The sequence below is a fragment of the Cryptomeria japonica genome, chromosome 5 (assembly GCF_030272615.1).
Source record: "Cryptomeria japonica chromosome 5, Sugi_1.0, whole genome shotgun sequence".
NCBI classification, from domain to species: domain Eukaryota; kingdom Viridiplantae; phylum Streptophyta; class Pinopsida; order Cupressales; family Cupressaceae; genus Cryptomeria; species Cryptomeria japonica.
In genome coordinates, this window is record NC_081409.1 from 739,205,768 (window position 1) to 739,226,283 (window position 20,516).

Sequence of the window (20,516 nt, forward strand, 5' to 3'; positions counted from 1 at the left end):
TATATATTAGTTATATATGAACTTCTACATGTGCAAATAAAATCCAATATGATTTCACTCTATTGATTAAGTGGTGTTAAATAATTCTTCAAAAAGAAAAGTATTTTTTTTCTAAAGATAGTAGATATTAAATATTCTTCATACACATCATAATTTAACATAATAAAACATTCAATACTAATTTTACACTTCATTTTCATTAAAAAATAAATAATTTTTAGCAATAATCATTAAATTAAAATAATATTTAAAAATAAATAAATTTGCTCTTTAACCTCTACAAATCAAATCTTATTTTAACTCAAAGGAGAGAATATGATGAATTGACACCAAGACCTGGACTACGAAATTGACCACACATTTCTACATCATTTCTACAGTGAAAAGATCACGGAGAATAAAGAGATAGCAGAACTTGATTGAATGTTTTTCCACAATTTGGGAAGAATTGGAAAAAGAGGAAAACATGTTGCACGCATTTAATTTATATCATTTGTGTTCTATCTTTATTCTTCCATCTGTTTTGTTTATTGAGATAAATTGGAATAAGGGGCCTTGGAATAATGAGAAAAAGGAAGAACGAGTTGCTTCCATAGAAAAAAGCTGCCAACCGAATTCCAAACAAAGCATGTTTTCCAACGCATACTGAAGAAGACTGGAAGATGCTTTCGCTTCTTTTTGGACTACCTAGGAAATATATATGTCCTTAAAGTTAAAAGAAGCATCACTATGAGTAGTTAGATTTGCTTTCCATTTTATTATTGGATTAAAGGTCTAAGAATATATTGTATTGTTGATCGATTGACGCTTTTATTAAAAGAAACAACATAAAGAGTTGGATTGAAGTTAGAGTTGGCATATTATGTATCTCACAATTTGTATATTGGAGATTTTAATCTTTTGGTTTAAGCTTCTTTCCTCATCATGTTGATGCATTTGTAGTTTAAAATAAAGAAACGATGAAGGTTTTACTAAAAAGACAAACAGATTGAAGGTCTCAAATCCACCATGTTATCATTCGATGATGTGGTTAAAATTAAAGTCGCACATAAACAGTGATAAAAATTTTACCGTCCAATCTAAACCCATGACATCTGTTTCACTACCCTCAGAACCCTACCGACTCTCTTCAAAACTGAAGATTATCCATTTGTTTCTTGAAAAGAAAAATATTCTCTAACCACAGTTTTCTAGATCCTTTTCCTTACTATAAATTCAAACGACTGTCAGAGATTTAATGCATAGAATTTAGTGAGAAGTTGGAGATTTTGGGAAGCAGAAAAAAGGAAGGATGAGGGCTGATGTGTTCGTTGCCTGCAGAGATGGCGATCTGAGCAGTATTCAAAAGTTATATGGGCAGAACCCTCGCCTTCTGCGAGAGGTTGCATTTGAAGGAAACAGTCTACTCCACATCGCTGCAAGGGAAGGGCACAGTGAAATTGTTTCATGGGCTCTAACCCACTTGAGTGGTTACCGTTGTATGACAAAAGCTCGCAACACTGATAAAAATACGGCGTTGCATGAGGCTGCTAAAGGTGGGAATGGACGAGTGATAAGCAGTCTGCTTGGCTACAACAAGTCTGCCGCCTCCAGACGTAATCAGTTTGGAGAGACGGCTTTGATAATAGCATCTGAGAACGGTCATGTAGAAGCAGTGAGGCTTTTGATGGAAGCCACTCCATGGTATATGATTTTATGGCCAAGGAATGACCACCAAACCTGCCTTCATGTTGCAGCTTACGAAGGCCATCTAGGTAATGCTATAACCATTATCTATTTCAAGAACATCTGTAAATTATGCTTTTTATTAGATAGATTGGGAAAAAAGTCTATTCTTTTGAAGCAGAGTTGGATTTTGAAGCAGGATCCCAGGAAAGCTATCACTAACATAGTCTACATCACACACCAGCCACAACCTTCTTATAATTGTTTCAACAGGTTCCACTGCTTATGTTGCCTCTGTTACATATTAATTGTTTATAAAGTATTAATTCTTTATATAATATTTTGAATTTTTATGATAACATTTAGTAATTCTGATGGTAATGCATATGGTGTTTAAACTCTTTTACATAGATTTTTAATAGAATATTTATAATAATATTTATTTAATAGATAAGTTTTAAATTTTAATTGTAATTGGATTTCAATTAAACTTTTAGATACATGGTTTTTTTCTTTATATTTTTTAGATGTAAAATTATAATTAATTATTTGATCATTAAATTTAGTAACATCTAAATAAAGTGATTAAAGTAAGAATCAAAAAACGTTTTGGCCCTCTTCCACTTTATATAATGAAAATAATCAGTTTTTTCCTATTTTTAGTGGATGGGTTTTAATAAGGAGGATGTGATGCAATCTACACAAATCTTAAGCTTTTTTTCTACACAATTTATTTTTGCACATACATCATGTGATGATGGTGATGATTTTGGTGTTGGTGAGGGTGATGTTGAGGGCGGGGTGACCAACGATGAAGGGGATAGAGACTCTTTAGTGAAGTTTGAGTCAAGTTTGCAAGTGGTGGGGGTTTCTCTAAGTGGTAGGGATGATCCTCCAATTGATTTTTTCATTGGAGGAGACATTGATGTGGAAGGAAAGGTGGGTATTTTTGAGTTAGAAGATCTGGATCCTTGTCTTACTTTTCATGTTGCTGAGGAAAAATCCTTCCTTGGCAGCTTTTTGGAGGTCCATTTCCTTCCTCAATATGGTAGGGCTTCTATGGACTATAGGGTTTGAGAAGTTAGATTTTGACGATGATGTTTCTCTTATGTCCATGTGGTCAAAGGCCTAGTGTACTACAAAGCCTATTCCTACTAGGACTAGGTCTTATGACCTTGACCTTAAGAAGAGCTTTCTATTGCTACCTCCTTTGACAATAGTGGAGTTGCACTATGCATCATGCTCCCTTTCTTGGGGATTCTATGGTCCCTATAGGGTTTGAGGATGTTTCCCTTTTGACATGGTGATTAGAGGCCTAATATACAACTAGTCTCAAGAAATGCTTATTGCCTTCACAACCCAAGATGGAGATTAAAATTGTACATCTGCCGCTTGTCTTATCTAAGAGGAAAGCATGGTTTTGTGAATGTACCCTATATCTCCCCTATTATGAACTCATCTTCTGGGTGGCCACTCTAGTTGGAGGCTACCTTTATATCTGCTAGAGAATATTCTAGTTTTAGTGGTGTGAAGGTCTTCCTTCTTATGGTTGATCACATCTCCTCTCTCCCAAGCTCTTCTCTTATAATACCAGATGCTTGGGTTGACATTTTTTTGGCTAACTTACATCATGCTCTCAATGGGAGATTCATGGGTCAGAAACCTAACATAGATTTTATTCATAAATGAGTTTCCAACCTCTAGAGTGCTTCTAATCTATTGAGTGTAAAGGCTCTTATGAATGGTTGTATATTATTCTCCTTCAAATAAATTGAGGACTGTAATTGAGTCTTTTTGGGGGTCCTTGGTTTCTTGGTAAGCTTTTTCCATACATGCAAAGATGGTATCTCAGTTTTAATACATTAAAGTTAAACTTGGTTCCCACCTAGGTTTGTCTATTGAGTTTTGAGATGATTATATCTTTCAAGGTATATCTAAGTTTATAGGTCAGTTTATTACCATGGTGGGCTTGATTTAACCAACAATGCAAACTTTGTTCCAATCTTGGTGTCTAGGAAGTTGAAGAATTTAATGTGTCCCAAATCAAGTATGATTTTCATAATGTTGGGCACTTCTCCTTATTGTGCCATGATGAATATGAAAAGGTTAATGCTTTGGATGCTAGTCTTCACCTATGAGGTAATGATCTTGATTATCTTTGCAAGGCTCCTTCTTAGCCTTATTGTGGGAACGTATTGGATTCTACTTTGAAGGTGTTGGATTCCACTCAAAGAGAGTCCATGGTTAGTGGTTCTTGCATGGCTAAGAGTAAACTTGTTGCATCATGAGTCCTTCAATTAGGTTCCTTTAAAAAAACATAAGGAACTCTAGTATTTCCCAATCCCTTGTTGAGGATTTTTCTAAAGTATGATTTTAAATCTCTTTGACTATGTAGCTTTCTAGTGTATGGCTTTACTTGGCCGTGTTATTGTTGGTTGATGTTCTTTTGATACTCACTTTGTTTGTCAAGGTGGTTGTTTTGCTTCTATGGATCATTGCTTATTTTTTCTTAGTCTCATTTCCCATGAGACTTGTTTTCCATGCCTCTTTGCCTAATTTGTATTGCATGTGAGTTTTGATTCCTCTTCTTGATGGCTAATTTGTAACAAGTTTGAGTATAATTTTCCATTTTATTCCTTAAATCTCTCAATATTAATTTTTTTTCTAAAATATAATATTAATCACATAAGTTTACAATATTGTTAAACTGTAAAAGGGAGTCGCAATCAATTGTTCATATTCTTCTATTTTGTTTCTATTTTGACCTTTCAACTATTAAAAAGTGAAATTTTATTTTATTTAACCTACAAATTGTATTAAGTATAATTCATATTATATAATTTTACCATCATCCAAATTTTACTTAAATTTTGTTATCAAAATGAGAATTATACAATTTTACCATCATCCAAATTTTACTTAAATTTTGTTATAAAAATGAAATTTTTTAAGTTGACTATACATTTATATTATATATAAACAATTTTAGGTTGATAAAATATATTTATAGTATATGACGTTATTATTGTAGATATTTATTTAATTGTATTATATATAAAGAATATTTAATCTCTTTATATATTCATAGTATAGTTGATTGTATACTTATATTATTTGATATTCTTAATAACTATATTATTTATTTTCTGAATAATTTTTAAATTGTTGATATTTCTTCATAATAATTATATTAGTTTAAAATTATTAATAGATTTTCATATTGCTTATGTTTGTTTTATTATAAAATTTGTCATATATAATAATGCAATTTCTAATTAATAAAAAAATATTGTTTAAGAAAAGTTGTTCATAATTTGGATAAGTATGTATTTAACAGACTTACATCTCTTAAATTTTTATAGTAATGAGTTAGTTATAATTCAAATAATTAAGTATATCATTATCTTTTAATGTCTTTATAAATCTTATACGTTTATTTTTAATTGACCAAATATAAATGTTTTTAAAAATACCAATATACTTTTCCAAATGTCAATTTAATTTTTAAATATAGATATAAATTCATAAATATTTAATTCTAAATTATGAATTCTATTTTTTTTAAGAAACAAATGCAGTTTCTATACCATCTCTATGCCACGCCAAAAAGCACATAAAGCTTAATGTATTATGTCTCTCTCCCACGCTTTTGATCTAAATTCATTCATATAACCTAGAAGTAAGTCAATAATTAAGGTAGTAGGAATCGTCTTAAAATCATTGTATATTATTTCTTTTTCAAGTTATGCTTTGGAGTAGCTTGTCTTATAATTTTTTCATTATAAGATCACCATGATACCATGAAATGTAATTATTTATAATGTGATGCAGATGTTGTGAAGATTATATTAGGGAAGCAAAGCTTATGGGATATACTACATCTTATATCTCTTATTCCTGATGTCTGTGGTGCCACTCCCTTGCATATTGCAATTCATGGAAGACATATGGACATTGCAAATGAAATAATGAACACAAAACTAAATTCATGGTGTTGTAGTCATTGGTTCAACAACAGTTTAATGATGAAGAAGGATAAACTTGGAAGATGTCCAATTCATGTTGCAGCATTGAATGGTTGTTTGGATATAGTTGAAAGATTTATATTTCTAATCCCAGATTGTATAGAAATTCGTAGTACAGATCTTAAAACTGCTCTACATTTCGCTGTGGAGTATAATCAATTTGATGTTGTACAGAAACTCTTATCTCCCTTCCAGCCAACAAAAATTGTGAAATTGGTCAGTTACGACCGTGACATTTCTGGCAATACTGCATTGCATTTGGCGGCTAAAAATGGAGTAGACCCTCAGGTTAACTTTTCTCTTCTCCATCAACTATTATTATATTAAATTTCTATCTATTAAATAACCATGATTTTATGTTAAACTTATTATTTTTTGTTACATAATTTCATTGAAATTAGTTAACGGATTTTGTATTGTTATAATTTGGTTAACACCAACTTAATTGAATTGATTCAATTATGATTATTACTTTGTTCTCAGGAATTTTAATAAACCACATAAATAGCTGGTATGGCTGATTAATTTACACTATCTATTTACATAGGTGCTCTCCATTTTGAGAAAATATCAATTATATACAGTCCTTATTTGGGGTACAATGTAATGGCAAGTTATCATAGATTGGACAGCTAATTGTGATCTCCTAAGTCTTTAAGGAATCAAAAATAACTAAATAAAAAGATGGTAGATTGGTTTTTCACTATTTTTCTCTTTTAAACTAAAATTGATGCAATAATTTTATTTTGTTAATGGTGCAGCTTGTGGAATATTTGATGTCATTCTCCGGCGTAAAAGTGAATGCTATAAACAATGATGGGCAGACTGCACTTGACATAGCAGCTGGTGCTGAATCTGACAACAACTGCAATTTTAGTAGGATTGCAATGGTTCTCAAAGATCAGGATGCAAAACATAGTTTCATACTACATTCCAAAGCTTCAAGGAAATTAAAAGAGAGTAAAATCCAGAACAACAGCAATAACGAAAATGTAATGTCAGTGGACACGCTGGTGGCATCCTTAGTTGCCACAGTGACATTTGCAGCTGCATTCCAGGTGCCAGGAGGAACTAATAAAGATAAAAATTCCAACATGGCACTAGAAACCCTATTTCAAGTGTTCTTATTTTCAGATTGTCTTGCCTTCTTTGCCTCCATCACGGTGGTGATGGCATGGATATTTAGGGAAAGACTACAGGAAAAGCTTACCGTGGATCGCTCTCCATTGACCAAAATATCCCTGCTCTGTTTAGAACTCTCAGTAATGTCAGCAGCTCTTGCATTTGTAAGTGCCATCATCCTGGCCACAATACCTCGCAATCTAGAAAAACATAAGGATAAAAATTTCAAGGAATATCAGTTAATCTTTGGAGGTGAAATTTTGACAGCATCGCTTGTTCCCACAGTTGCTATTATCCTTCTAACCCTTGTCTGGACTTTCGAATATTATTTTAGGACCACAAATGATTCCCTGCAAAAACTTAAAACCCAATTTCAGCAGGTTATAATCTATATAATTCCCCCTTTTCTCCTCATATTTATAGTAATTTTCACCTATGGTTACAGCCAGATAAAGTGACACCTTCCTTATGCATTTCTATTGTTGGAGAGGTGATTGCCACAATAAACTTGTCTTCTCCTCCTTTTCTAGCCCGTACGTCCACTATATCTTTTCCTTTCACAAGGTGCTTTGAAGATGGATTTTCAGCAGCGTGTCCATGTTTTTGTACAGCCTCTGGTTGCAGTTCATCCTTTCACGATGGCGTTTTATTAGTTTGTTTTCTTCTTCTATGCAATTGGCCTTCCTCCTTAAAGTATGAATACACGTTTTCTAGTATTGTTACCAATATTGGATGATAAGTTATTAATAATTCTATTTTCTAACAAATTGGAGATTATAATTTTTTCTATGATAAACAATTCTCTTATCTCAAACAATGTAGTCATTAGTTGTATTAGAGTTAATTCGATTCTTATCTCATTTGCATACGTTGGAATATCACGTTTTTCAAGTTTGGCAGAAGATCAGAACAAGCAAGCTATTTTATAAGTTACGTCATGGAGGTGGCAGTCCCATTCATGCATTTTTACCGCTAAATACTAACCGAAATATCTGAAAAGATTGTATCAGATGAAAGGGGAATTTCTGAGCGGAAGAGAATTGTGAAAGATTATTATAACCTTTGATGTTACTATTTACTAAACTTATGACGACAATAAAATTAGTTTAGGTAAAGAATTACAAGAATTTGCTTAAATAGCTGCAACCATTTGATAAAGATTTAACGGGCAGTCAGATATGTTGAATTGGTATCAGAGCTTGGTGAAGAAGTTGAAATGGAACTTGTGAAGAATTTTTAGGAAGATGGAAGAAGGGGATGAATGGAGAATTGAAAAATTTTCAGAGTAGAGGTTTGGAATGAGGAAGATGCAGATGTAATCATTATTTATTAACCTCTCAATCATGCTAGAAGGTATCATAGAAAATGGATAAGAAAGTAAGAGCAACCATCATTCTCTCTATCTAGTAATGTTTTATTTAATGTTGCAATGGAGAATACAAACAAAGGATTGTGGGATAAGGTGTCCAATGTGTAAGATATGGTTTCCGCTTCAAAAAAGGTATTCCTCATGAAGAAATTCTATAATTTGAAGTTAAAACGAGGTAATATGTCAAATCACCTAAACAAATTCAAAATATTGATCGACCAACTTATTTCTATGAACATAGATGTTGATGACAAAATCAAAGACATCTTATTATTGTTCTCTCTACGAGATGTGTGACACTTTTTTCTTCCTTATCCTTAAAGCCTTTTAGAGCCTTATTTTCTAATTGAATTTTTAATATTTTCTTGATAGGTTTACCAAAGACATGTGTTCTAAGATCTACGATAATATCAAGCATGATATTTCCATCTTGGTCCCTAGAGGTCCTTATTTTGCAAAAAGAATGTGTCGCCCAAGCAAAGATAAAGTCTAGGGATTGAAGGGTAGTTGGGAATACAATTATGTGTACAAAATTGTAGTTTTCTATAATCTGGGACCCAAAATTGGTCCTCCTAAATTTCTATTATTGAATTATTCAAGGTCAATATGACCCAGATCAGTATCAAAGATATCTCATGCATTGGATATGATTTTAGAGGCCCTCAAGACTCCTTGAAAATTATACTTCATTTTCTATAACTTTAGATAGTCATTTTGCCAACTCTACTAGTGGTATTGTCACTAACCTTGTTAGTCATCCTACATAAGATAATGAAACCCAATAATTCTCTATATTAAGTATGTTTACCCTTTTCCTTATTGTTTTAGGTGTATTATATTATAAAAGGGATTTTTTAACCTTATGAAAAGTACAATAATTTACCCATAAGGTTTAGGATCTTAGATCTTTTCACTAAAATAGGCAAGTACAATGATACATAGGGCTAGCATAGGAGTTGGGTTGGAAATAAAACTTGGAACCTAGTTCTTAATGATACAAAATTAGGATCATTGGTCAAATATTGAACTTGAAGCTAAAATCCTAATTCCTATCAGATTTTGAAGTTTGACAAGTAAAGTATGAAGGGACATATATGGTGAGAGGAATAATCAATAACCTAGAACAATTTTTTGGGTTTCTATCAAATTAAAAAATTGAAAGTAGGTGTATGAGGCAAATCATTATAGTATAGTCAACTAGAGCAAGGGAGGAACTTGGAAACCAGAACTAAGTTCCTAGTTAATTCATGTTTTTGTGAGTCGGCACAAACTTGAAGGAATTTTATTATGAATGGACCACAAGAATTGCATTGAAACATGCATTTGGAATTCTAGTTCCAAGTCCTTGGTTATACTTGTCTTGAAAGACATAGAGTGAAAAAAGGAAAGAGTATGGAGCTTTACTAATAAATATTATGATCAAGAGGTGGGGATCAAAATGGCATTAGGAACATTGTTTCTCTTTTGAGTTCCTAGTTCTATTTTCCATGTGTGATGCATAAGAAAGAATGAAGTCACAAAAGCAAAACCTTGCATGGGACATGGTAAAAAGGTACTCAAAATATAGATGAAATATTAATCCACACCACAAGAATGAAAGAAAATAGCTAAAACAAAAGGGGAAGAAGATGTCATTAAAAATTAGAATTCTAGGCTAACCATTAAGGAATGGCTGAAACTAGGGTTTTGACCTGATATGAGGAAGAAAAGAAACACAATACAATTGTCACAAAAAGAGAGAGAGAGAGAGAGAGAGAGAGAGAGAGAGAGAGAGAGAGAGAGAGAGAGAGATTACCTTAGAGCTAAAATATTTGGGAGGATTCACAAAGAAATAATTAAAAATGGGAACATCGGTAGAGGAGAGAATGTATGTTCAATTGCTTTGAACATGCTATAGTTTCAAGAATGATAGTAATACAAAGAATGCATACTTGGCCGAATAATTATCAAAGAGATATAAGAGCTTGAAAATTAAAGGTGAGGAATAACTTACTATAAGAAGAATAAATAACCCATAGGGTAGGTGTGCTTGAATTCCATAAATGCATATAAGAGTGAGTAGGCATGAAATGGTGTTGAGACTTGAAGAAAAAGAGGAGAATTCTATGTGATACACATAAACCTAACAAGAAATTATTAAGGGAAGACAAAATATAGGGAGTCAAGTTTTGAAGGGAACTTGGTACTTGGAACTAAGCTCCATGTTATTAGCAAGTCTCATTACCTAACAAGAACCTAAAAGGTTCGAAGAATATGTAAAGTCTTGAAATCTCCTAGAAAGAGATAAATTGACTAAGACAAAAATCTTAATGAAGGGGAAAGAATTCTAAAACCTAAACAAATAAAATATAATATGAAAATGAAGGGGTTCCCCACTATTCATATAAAAATTGATTGGGTGTGTATGCAAGGCACAACAAAGTGCACCTTGACTAGAAAATATTCTCAAGGAATGTTCCAACATTAAATACTTTTAACACCTAGAATATATTGATTGAATTTATTTGAGTCAATCATTCTCAATGAAAATAAAATTAATAAGATGAGAACAGTAAAATACTCAAGTACTAAGCTCATCTATGTGTGTAAATAGTGGTCAATTCCCTTTTAAAATAGTTTTTCCACTATAGTAGCATAAAGTACATTCCCTTAAAATTTGACCTTTAATTTATATCGACATTGGTGTATGTTCCCTTGATATTTATGTAGCCTCATTTTAGCCATCACATTGACTTTTTTACTTCTCTAGGTGCTCAATCCTACTTTTCGATGGTCACCGTTCAATGTTAGATTTGTTTAATCCTTATGTTTCTCTTGTCTTCAATCACTTTTTAATTTAAATTGTTTGGAAAATAGTGTTTATCACAAAATTTTATGTGTAGTAGTAGAATTATATGTTTATTTTTTGTTTCAAGGTTAGTTATGATAAATTTTCCAGTTAACATCTTCCAAGTTTAGTGAAATGGATTGTGTAGATACTAAAAAATGGTCAACACACGTGTCTCCTATTTTTAACATATCATGCGCATAGTGCCTCTTAGGTTTCATTAATTAATTAAACCCCATTTTACTAACAATTCTTCTAAGTCCTAAATAAATGTCCCCTTTGTCCATTAATTAGATAAATTCATTTTATTTAATTAACTAATTCATAAATATGAGTAATTAATTAATAAATCATTTTTATTAATTTATCATATTTATCTTCCTCCAAAATAAAAATTTATTAATTCATCTTTATTTCCTTATTTTCTTAATTTTTTATTCTTCCATTTTATCCTCTTACGTGGAGATATTTAATAATTTTTAATTATTAAATCTTGTCATAAATCTTCCTAATTTTCAAAATCTAGAAACGAATATCTTTCCTTGATTTTCAAAAATCAATCTTTTTGGCAATATCTCATTAATCTTAATTTTTAAATTAAAAAATGAGGTATGCATCTTCAAAAATCTTCTTTTTTATTTATTTATTTGCATTAGTTTTTTCATTGCATGTCGTTTTTTCTTGATTGCATGTTGCTTTTTTTAATTTGCATGTACCTTTTTTTTTCATTGCATGCCGCTTTTTCTTGATTGCATGTTTTTTTTTTATTGCATGTTGCTTTTTCTTGATTGCATGTATTTTTTTTATTGCATGTCGCTTTTTCTTGATTGCATGTTGCTTTTTTTTATTTGCATTTAGCTTTTTCATTGCATGTCACTTTTCTTTGCTTGCATGTTGCTTTTCCTACTCAACTTAGTGTTTTTATGTGTTACTAATCATTTTGTGCAGGACCTTGGCATTTATTGGGAGAAGACAAACATTGAAACTATTGACATATTTGTTGTAGGACGTGAGCAGAGACATATTTGAAACCATGTGTTTTTTATTTCTAGCTTAGTTACACACTTCATTTTCTAAGGGATAACTGAACACCATGTATGCCATTTATTTTATTTTATTTTTTCATTTTCTTGTGTGTTTTAACCTTTAGATTGTGGGCCTACCTCCCGATTTGCCTAGTACCTCGATAGGCATTGGTGAGAGGGAACCACCCTAAGTGGTGACAGGGCTAAGGCCAAGCCTTTTCCAAACCACTATAAATAACTGTGGCTGCAAAAAGAAAGTTGTAGACAACGGATGTTGGAATGGCGTAGCGACGATTAAATTCACTAGATCTACGTCCACCCAAATAGATGCCCTGACTAAGAACCTTTGTTCTTAAAGATCAAAAACCTTCTAGTCATTGGTACAAGAGGTCGGACCTCTGATGCTGTCTCACACTTTTACGGCTCGTAGTAGAGATACAAAGTTTGCCATGGGGAGTTTTCATGGGAACTGATGCTTGGCTGCCTCGGAGAAGTGAGTTTCGAGGGTGGAGCCAGTGGGGTCAAGCATCTAAGTATTCGCTCTAAGTAAGCGTAGTTGGGAAACCAAGTGATATCCAATGACTATTGTCCTTGCCAACCACAGGATTTGTTTTTGAAGGTGCGTGATTGTCTTCGGTCAAAGTCAAACAAACATCTTGTCTTCTATACTTGTAAAAGGTCGAATTAAAAAATTTATCACAAGTGGTCCTAAACAACCTTGTTTACAAAGTTCAAACAACATTCAACAAGTCAAAAACAAGTTTCAATTGTCCAAACAAGATTCAAACAAAGTCAGCCTTGGTCCAAAGAACTTCAAAATATTCATCCAACAATTTGCATTTATTAACATGGGTTGTCAAAACATTGGAAATCTCTATCTCAAAATACATGTCACTTAGGATTAGACTTTGGATAGTCCAAACTTAGGTCTTAGGACATTCACATTGCCTTTCATATTTAGTCCATTGCATTGTCATAATTCCTTTGCACTTAGATTTGGAATCATTTTCCTAAGTCTCCATTGCATTATCATTATCATACCAAAATTGGATCTTGGCTTAGGTTGTATTTTGTATTTGAAAAATCATTTATCTTTACATATCCCTATCACATTAGCTTTGTCATTGCATAGTCCAAACCCTAGGTCTTTTCTTAGGTTGACATTTTCAAACATTTCTATTCATATCCTTGGTTCATATCATTTTGTCATATCATATCATATCTCGAGACCATATCATATCCATATCATATCCTTAGGTCATTGTCATTATCATTGTCCTCTTGTATTTAGTCTCAAAATTAGGTTTTCCAAACTTGAAAAATTAAAACTTTAGATTAGACCCTAAGTTGTTGTTAGGGAGTCTTGACCTTGTCCAACATTTGTCCTTTTTTCATCAACATCATTTTGTCAAACCTATCTTAGTATCCAAACATATAGGTGAGACAATGTCATTGTCCTATCTTCATTTTTTCCTTTGTCCTTTTGTCAATTAAGGTCTTGGCTTCATTTCAATTTCCCAAGGTTGTGTCTTTAGCTTTGCATTTCAAAAGTTTGTCTCCAAAAATTCAAAAGGTACAAAAACATTTAGTTGAATTTTCAATCACCTAGGTTACATTGGTTGCATACATCATTCCTAAAAATCAAAAATCCCAAAAATATTGCATAGTGACATGTCTATTGAAACAAGGTTCCAAGCTCCAATGATGCAATAAAGTTTGACATATCAATCGACAATGCATTCAAATTTTAATCCAATGCAATCACAACTATATCCAACCCAACAAAAAGGCAATATCGGTCAAACTTTTTATGTTGATCTCCAAATACAAAAACTATAGGAGAAACTAGCTCAAGAAACAAAGATCATTGAACAAAAGGTGAAAAATAGTGAGAAGATTATATCCAAAATGTCCAAAATATTTCAAAAATTTCAAGGTCCAAATCCAAGCTTTGAGCCAATTGATGTAAGATTTCTTATCGAACAATCAAACATACCATCTCTCCTCTCATAAATAGAAATGATGAAACAATTTCAAGAAAAGAGACAACAACATTATGTGCCTCCAAAATAAGAACAAGAAGGTGTTTACTATCAGTCACATTTTCAACCATCACAACCAATTGTTCAACAGTTTGAACATTTCCAACAGACACATTCAATGGTCCACTTTCAACAATATGTCCAACCAACTATACAATATCAATAACTAGTTCAACCAATTATGGAATATCAACAAGTTCAATCAACATATCAATGTCAACAACCACAACCAAACATTAAAAACAAAGGTTGCAGCACACACGAGGCCAAGTTTTAAACATGTCAGAACAATTGAACCAAGTCCAATATCAAAACATGACATCAAACCAAGACTAAATTCTTGCCAAGAAAGTTCAAAATATAAATCCAATCATATTAAAACCTCGCAAGGATTAAAATGCATCTCCAAAGAAAGGTGGCCTTATTCGACAAATCTTAAAGAGAGTCCTAAGTGATTTTCCAGATGATGATCAAAATCATACACCAATGTCTAGCAATGGCTCACCCATCCATAAAGAATTTGACCCTCAAGTGGCCTCCACTTCCCCTCCCATTCCATCATATTTTGAAGTTTCACAAGAGAAATTTACACCATCACCTCCAAATGATGCATCAAATAATGCATCCTCCCAAGGGTTGTTTGCCACAGAAATACATGCTAATCAATGCCTTTATACAAATCCCTTGTAGTATTTGGGAATGCAATATTTAATGCCATCAAATGCTTCTCTTTTAGAGAATCCCATTCAAAGTCCATCTCCCTCATATAAAAGCATTGATCCCTTGCCAAAATCCCCCATGCATATCCAAATTCCAACCCCATGTGAAGAGGATAATTTAAAGCATGAAGAAACGTGTCTTAAAACAGATCAAGATAAAGATCCTGAAACCTTATCATCCCATCCAATTATTGAACAAGACCCCATCTTACCAGAAACTCACGATGATTCCCCTATTCTTGTCCATCCTATCCAAAGTCCTATTGACACTCCATTTCTTAAGAAAGATCAAGATATCCCAGTCCATCCAATCTCAAATGATCCCCTTCCATTTCATGAAAAAAATCTCCTTTCAAATCCCATTGACATTCCACTTCCTAAGAAAGATCAAGATATCCTTTCCATCCTTATGATGAGCCCATTGAAAGTCAAGAGCAAAGAAACTTTAAAGATGATTCCAATGATCTTCCTCCTTGTCAAGATCAAATTATTCCTTTAAATCCTCCACAAGATCCTTTTGTTCCTCCACCTCCTTGTCTTAATCCTCCATATACACTCCAAGATCTAATTTCTTGTGATGATCCCATTATTTATCCCATTCCATCTCTTGAAGAGCCTATCAATGCTCCATGTCCACCACACAATACTAGTTCCCCTACTGATCTTGATCCCCCTCATGATTCGAACATGTTGGTGTAAGATTTTCATGAACGCCCTACATGCACAATGGTTTCTTCCACTTTGGTCCATTCCGATCCACTTTATGATCTCATTATTTTTCTCATGTCATGTCCACCTAATAATGGAGTTGCATCTTTGATGTAGAGATCTTGTGCCTAGCTCTCCAATTCACCCTTACTCACCCCAACTCCTCAACTCACCCTTCTACTCAAGCTCCTCCAAGGTAACTTGTTAGGGTACACTCCTTAGACCTCCAAGGCCTAAAATATATTGGCTTGCCTCCTAGGTATAGCCTCTTGAGGTTTCTTGTTGGTTTTGACCCAAAACTCTGATTTTGAGATGGTCTCCTACTAGTTTCCCAAAACTCCAGCCAGGCTCCAGCTAGGCTCCAAAGACCTCCGCCAAGGATCTTCACTCTAACCATGTTTAAAGTTTGTGGTTATGTTTTTCAGGTATTTTCAAGGTTATTTTATTCAGTATAAAGGTCTGCACCTTCCTTCCAAGCCCTAGGCTTTCAACTTGCTTCTACCGGCTGCTATTAGGCCTAAATGACTAGCCCTTCTGGGACTATTTTTTGGTCTTTTCCCCCATAATTTCCTAACAACCCCCAGATATTTTTACATATTAAGATACCCATTAGGAAGTTAAACAAGATCACAAATTTTCCCATTTGTTTCTATTGTACAACTAGGGTAACTCAAAATGAACTATTTTTTAGGGGTTTAGGGCTTCCAGGAAGTTTTGAAAGATGTGCTCCAAACTCTTCACAAGTCAAAATCTACAACTAGAAAAATCTTGGATAATTTGGGTACACGCATAGAAATTTCCAAAACACTATGGGTTGCTAAGGTATCAGTTCTCCATGGCTCTGAAAATGAGCAATCTCTGTTGCCCCCACACACTATCTACAAGCTTGTGTGTTGTTCATCTCACCCATTCTCCTCATCGTGGCTTGAAAAAACAAAAAATGCCTACTATAAAACTATTTACAGAGCCTACCCAAGCCATCTAATGGATTGCAACTTGTTTCATTCATGGATGCTCAGGTAAAATGCATTTTACAATCAAAACCCCAAATTTCAAGGGTTTGTGAGCAACTATTACAAAAATAGTGATAAATTTTGATTCAAACAACTTCAAACCTTTATATTATACTTGTTGGAAAGGTAAAAAAAAATTATAACTTCCTATTCTACTATGAGCACCATACTAGACCGTACAGGTCATACAAAATCAGAAATTCAAAGCAAAAACAGTCCAAATGTGAGAAAAAGCATAGGAAACCCTTGGCAAATGAATTGAATGCAAACCAAAAGTTTATTAACCTCATATTGGTGATTTTTATAATGTTTTATACACAATTTAAAGTTGGTTCCAACCAACTTCCAATGCCATTTCCTTCATGGACAACTTTTGTGTAAAAATGCAAAAGTTGTCATGATAATTTTGACAACTTTTACCTATGAGTGCAAAAACACACTCCAAGGATCTCAAGGCTTTAAAAATAACTCAAATGGAATCCTAAAATGGATTTAAACCATTTCCAAACATTCTAGCAAGTTTCCAGGCATCCACCTAGTACAAACCAAAAATTGACATTTTGACAGTATTTCAGGATAATGACAATTTTGGATCCTAAGCACAAAAAAAGTGTGGACAACCAAAATATGGCTTCAAAAATAATAATAGGACTTATTCCACCTTATTACAACATAAAATAACTTAAAATCACGCAAAAACTCTAAAATGCAAGAAAAGACAACTTTGAGCTAGGTGCCCTGCACCATACTCCCCTGGGGCAAGGAACTCAAGTCGCTTGAGTTATCAGGTCTACTAGTTGCACTCCATGATGAATTATGTCAGCTTCTGACATCCACATAGCCTCTGAATTAGGTAGAACTGCCCACTTCACAAGATAATGTTTGTAGATGCCCTTTCTTGTCTTCTTGATCACCTTGGTATCCAAGATGCTTTCCAACTGAACCAGATGACTAACTGGTAAATCCTTCACCCAATCCTCTTCAGATTGTAATGTGGTATCCATATAAGAGGTCTAAGATTCAAATTTATAGGGATACAAGTCACAAACATTGAAAATAGGAGATATGGCCAAAGAAGGAGGTAGTTCAACCTCATAGGCATTGTGGCCAAACTTATGCACAATCTTGAGTGGCCCAACTTTCTTCATCATCAACTTGGTTGGCTGTCCTTTTGGAAGTCTTTCCTTTCTGAGATAAGCCAAAACTAAATCTCCAACCTTAAATTGTAAGTTCGTCCTTGATTGATCAGCTTGTCCCTTATATTTTTCTGATTTTTGTTGCAAGGATTGTCGTACTTTGTCATGAATTTCCTTAATACCTTCCACAAAACTCTCTCCTTGAGAACTCTTTTGGGTCATTGTACTGATATCACTAAGTTCTAAGACACCTCTAGGATTCATTCCATAAACAATTTCAAAAGGACTTCTACTTATGCTTCGGTTGACTGAATCATTGTATGCATACTCTGCTTGGCTGATCACCAAGTCCCAAGTCTGACCATGCTGCTTAGTGAGACACCTTAGGAGATTACCCAAGGACCTATTGACCACCTTAGTCTGACCATCTGATTGTGGATGGTAGGCAGATGAAAATGAGAGTCTAGTACCCAGATTCTTCCTTAAGGTTCTCTAGAAGTGACTCAAAATCTTAACATCCCTATCACTCATAATGCTAACTAGAAGTCCATGGATTCTTACTATTTCTTTGAAGAAAAGAATTGCAATATAGGTGACATCATTGGTACTCTTACAAGTGAGCCATTTTACTGAACCTCTCTACCACCACATAAACATATCAAATCTTCTTGGTGTTCTTGGTAAACCCAACACAAAGTCCATGCTCAAACATTCCCAAGGTCTTTGGGGTATGACTAAGGGTTGATATAAACCTGCATTACTTGCTGATCCTTTTACTCTCTGACATATGGCACATTTTTCAATAAATCTCCTTACTTTTGATTGCAACTTGGGCCAATAGTAGAACCGAGTAACCTACTCCATTGTTTTATCATTGCCAAAATGACCTCCTAGACCCCCTTGATGTTTCTCTTCAATGATGTTTTGTCTCATAGAGCATTGGGGTATACAAAGGAGATGTCCTTTAAACAACAAACCTTTTTGTATCATATACTCTGAGTAGGAAACATGAGAACTGTTAGAAAAATCAGAACATGTAGCATATATATCAGCAAAATCTTTTTCTTCTTTGTAGAGGTCTCTCAACTCCTCCAACCCCACACTGTGCAATTTAATCTCTTGTATGGTCATGACTTTCCCACTAAGTGCATCAGCAACTTTATTTGAGGTGCCCTTCTTTTCTTATGCTTGATAGTGAAGGTGTAAGATTGTAGGTATTCGACCCACTTGAGGTGCTTCTGATTCAACTTCTCTTGTCCATTGAGAAAACTAAGCGCATGGTTGTCAGTATAGACCACAAACTCTTTGAGCAGAAAGTAATGATGCCACTTCTTCAAGGCTTGCACCATGGAATACAACTCCAAGTCATACACAGAGTACTTTTGTTTTGCTTCATTCAACTTCTCAGAGAAAAAGGCTATGGGAAGACCCTCTTGACTCAAAACAACCCCTATTGCTCTTTGACTAGCATCACATTAAACTATAAATAATTGATTGAAATCAGGTAACCTAAGGGTAGGTAACTCAGCTATCTTATTTTTCAACAACTCAAATCCCTTTTGGGCCTCCTCTATCCACCTAAAATGACACTTGACTCCCCCTTTGATAGTATTGAGCATAGGAGCACACACATGACTAAATTTTCTTACAAACTTCCTATAAAAGGATGCTAACCCATGAAAAATCCTAACACCACTGATATTCTTAGGTGTAGGCCAACTAAGGATTGCCTCAACCTTACTAGGATCCATTTTTAGACAACCTTGTGAAATGACAAAACCAAGATATACAAGTTCAGTCTTGAGAAACTCACAGTTGATTTTGAGTTGTGCCTTTCTTAGCTTCTTCAAGACCATCTCCACATCCTTGAGATGTTCTTCTTTGGACCTGCTAAATATTAGAATGTCATCAAGATATACAATCACAAATTTGCCTATGAACTCAACCAAGACTTCATTCATGGGCCTTTGAAAGGTGCTAGGTGCATTGGTAAGGCCAAATGGCATGACCAACCACTCATAGAGGCTAGCATTGGTCCTAAAGGATGTCTTCCATTCATCCCCTAGTTTGATTCTTATCTGATGATAACCTAATTTTAAATCAACCTTTGTGAAGTAGCTTGCACCCCCAAGATTGTCCAACAGGTCTTCTATCCTTGGCATAGGGAACCAGTACCTTATAGTGATCTTATTGATTGCTCTAGAATCTGTACACATTCTCCATTTTCTCCCTTTCTTGGGTGTTAAGACAGTAGGTACAACACATGGAATCAAACTCTTTTTGATGAATCCTTTGTCTAAGAGCTCCTTCACTTGTTTGGCAATTTCTTCATTTTGACTAGGTGTCATTTTGTAGGCAGCCTTGTTAGGCAAACTTGCCCCTGGAATCAGATCTTTTTGGTGATTTACATCCCTCATTGGTGGAAAAGAATCAAGTAGATCTTCTCCTATTACTACTGCATATTGTTTGAGTAGACCCTTCACCTCTTGTGGCACTTCTTCCATTGGATCTGCCTTACCTTCTTCACTAGGTTTGAGCACAATAGCATACCCTTGATCTCCTTCTTGTTTCATCACCTTAAGAAACTCTTTTCCACTCATCATCATCACACTTGATCCCACTTTTTTTTCCTCTTTTGGATCAGGTAATGGATCCATTTGATACCTCTTACCATTCTTGATAATGATATATCTATTCTTCTCTCCATCATGCTGAGCCTTTACATCAAATTGCCATGGACGTCCCAACAGCAAATGGCAAGCATCCATAGGAAATATATCACATAAAATATTGTCCTTATATTCACCAATCTCATAGTCTACCCATGCTTGCTCATCAACTAAGACATGTTGGCCCCAGTTGAGC

The 20,516-nt window shown here is 34.0% G+C and overlaps 1 protein-coding gene across 1 annotated transcript; it reads left to right on the forward strand.

The window, feature by feature from the left end:
• Positions 1-1,048: 1,048 nt before the first annotated feature.
• Positions 1,049-7,538, forward strand: LOC131048773 (ankyrin repeat-containing protein At2g01680). Its single transcript, XM_057982846.2, has 3 exons — positions 1,049-1,754; positions 5,497-5,978; positions 6,452-7,538. Exons 1-3 carry the CDS (start codon positions 1,292-1,294, stop codon positions 7,268-7,270), a joined length of 1,764 nt encoding a protein of 587 aa, XP_057838829.2. The 5' UTR covers positions 1,049-1,291; the 3' UTR covers positions 7,271-7,538.
• Positions 7,539-20,516: the final 12,978 nt, after the last annotated feature.

Coding starts and splice junctions, on each gene's coding strand:
- LOC131048773 (XM_057982846.2), top strand. CDS start 1,292: ATGAGGGCTGATGTGTTCGTTGCCTGCAGAGATGGCGATCTGAGCAGT. Junction 1,755..5,496: donor AGCTTACGAAGGCCATCTAG/GTAATGCTATAA, acceptor AATGTGATGCAG/ATGTTGTGAAGATTATATTA. Junction 5,979..6,451: donor AAAATGGAGTAGACCCTCAG/GTTAACTTTTCT, acceptor TTAATGGTGCAG/CTTGTGGAATATTTGATGTC.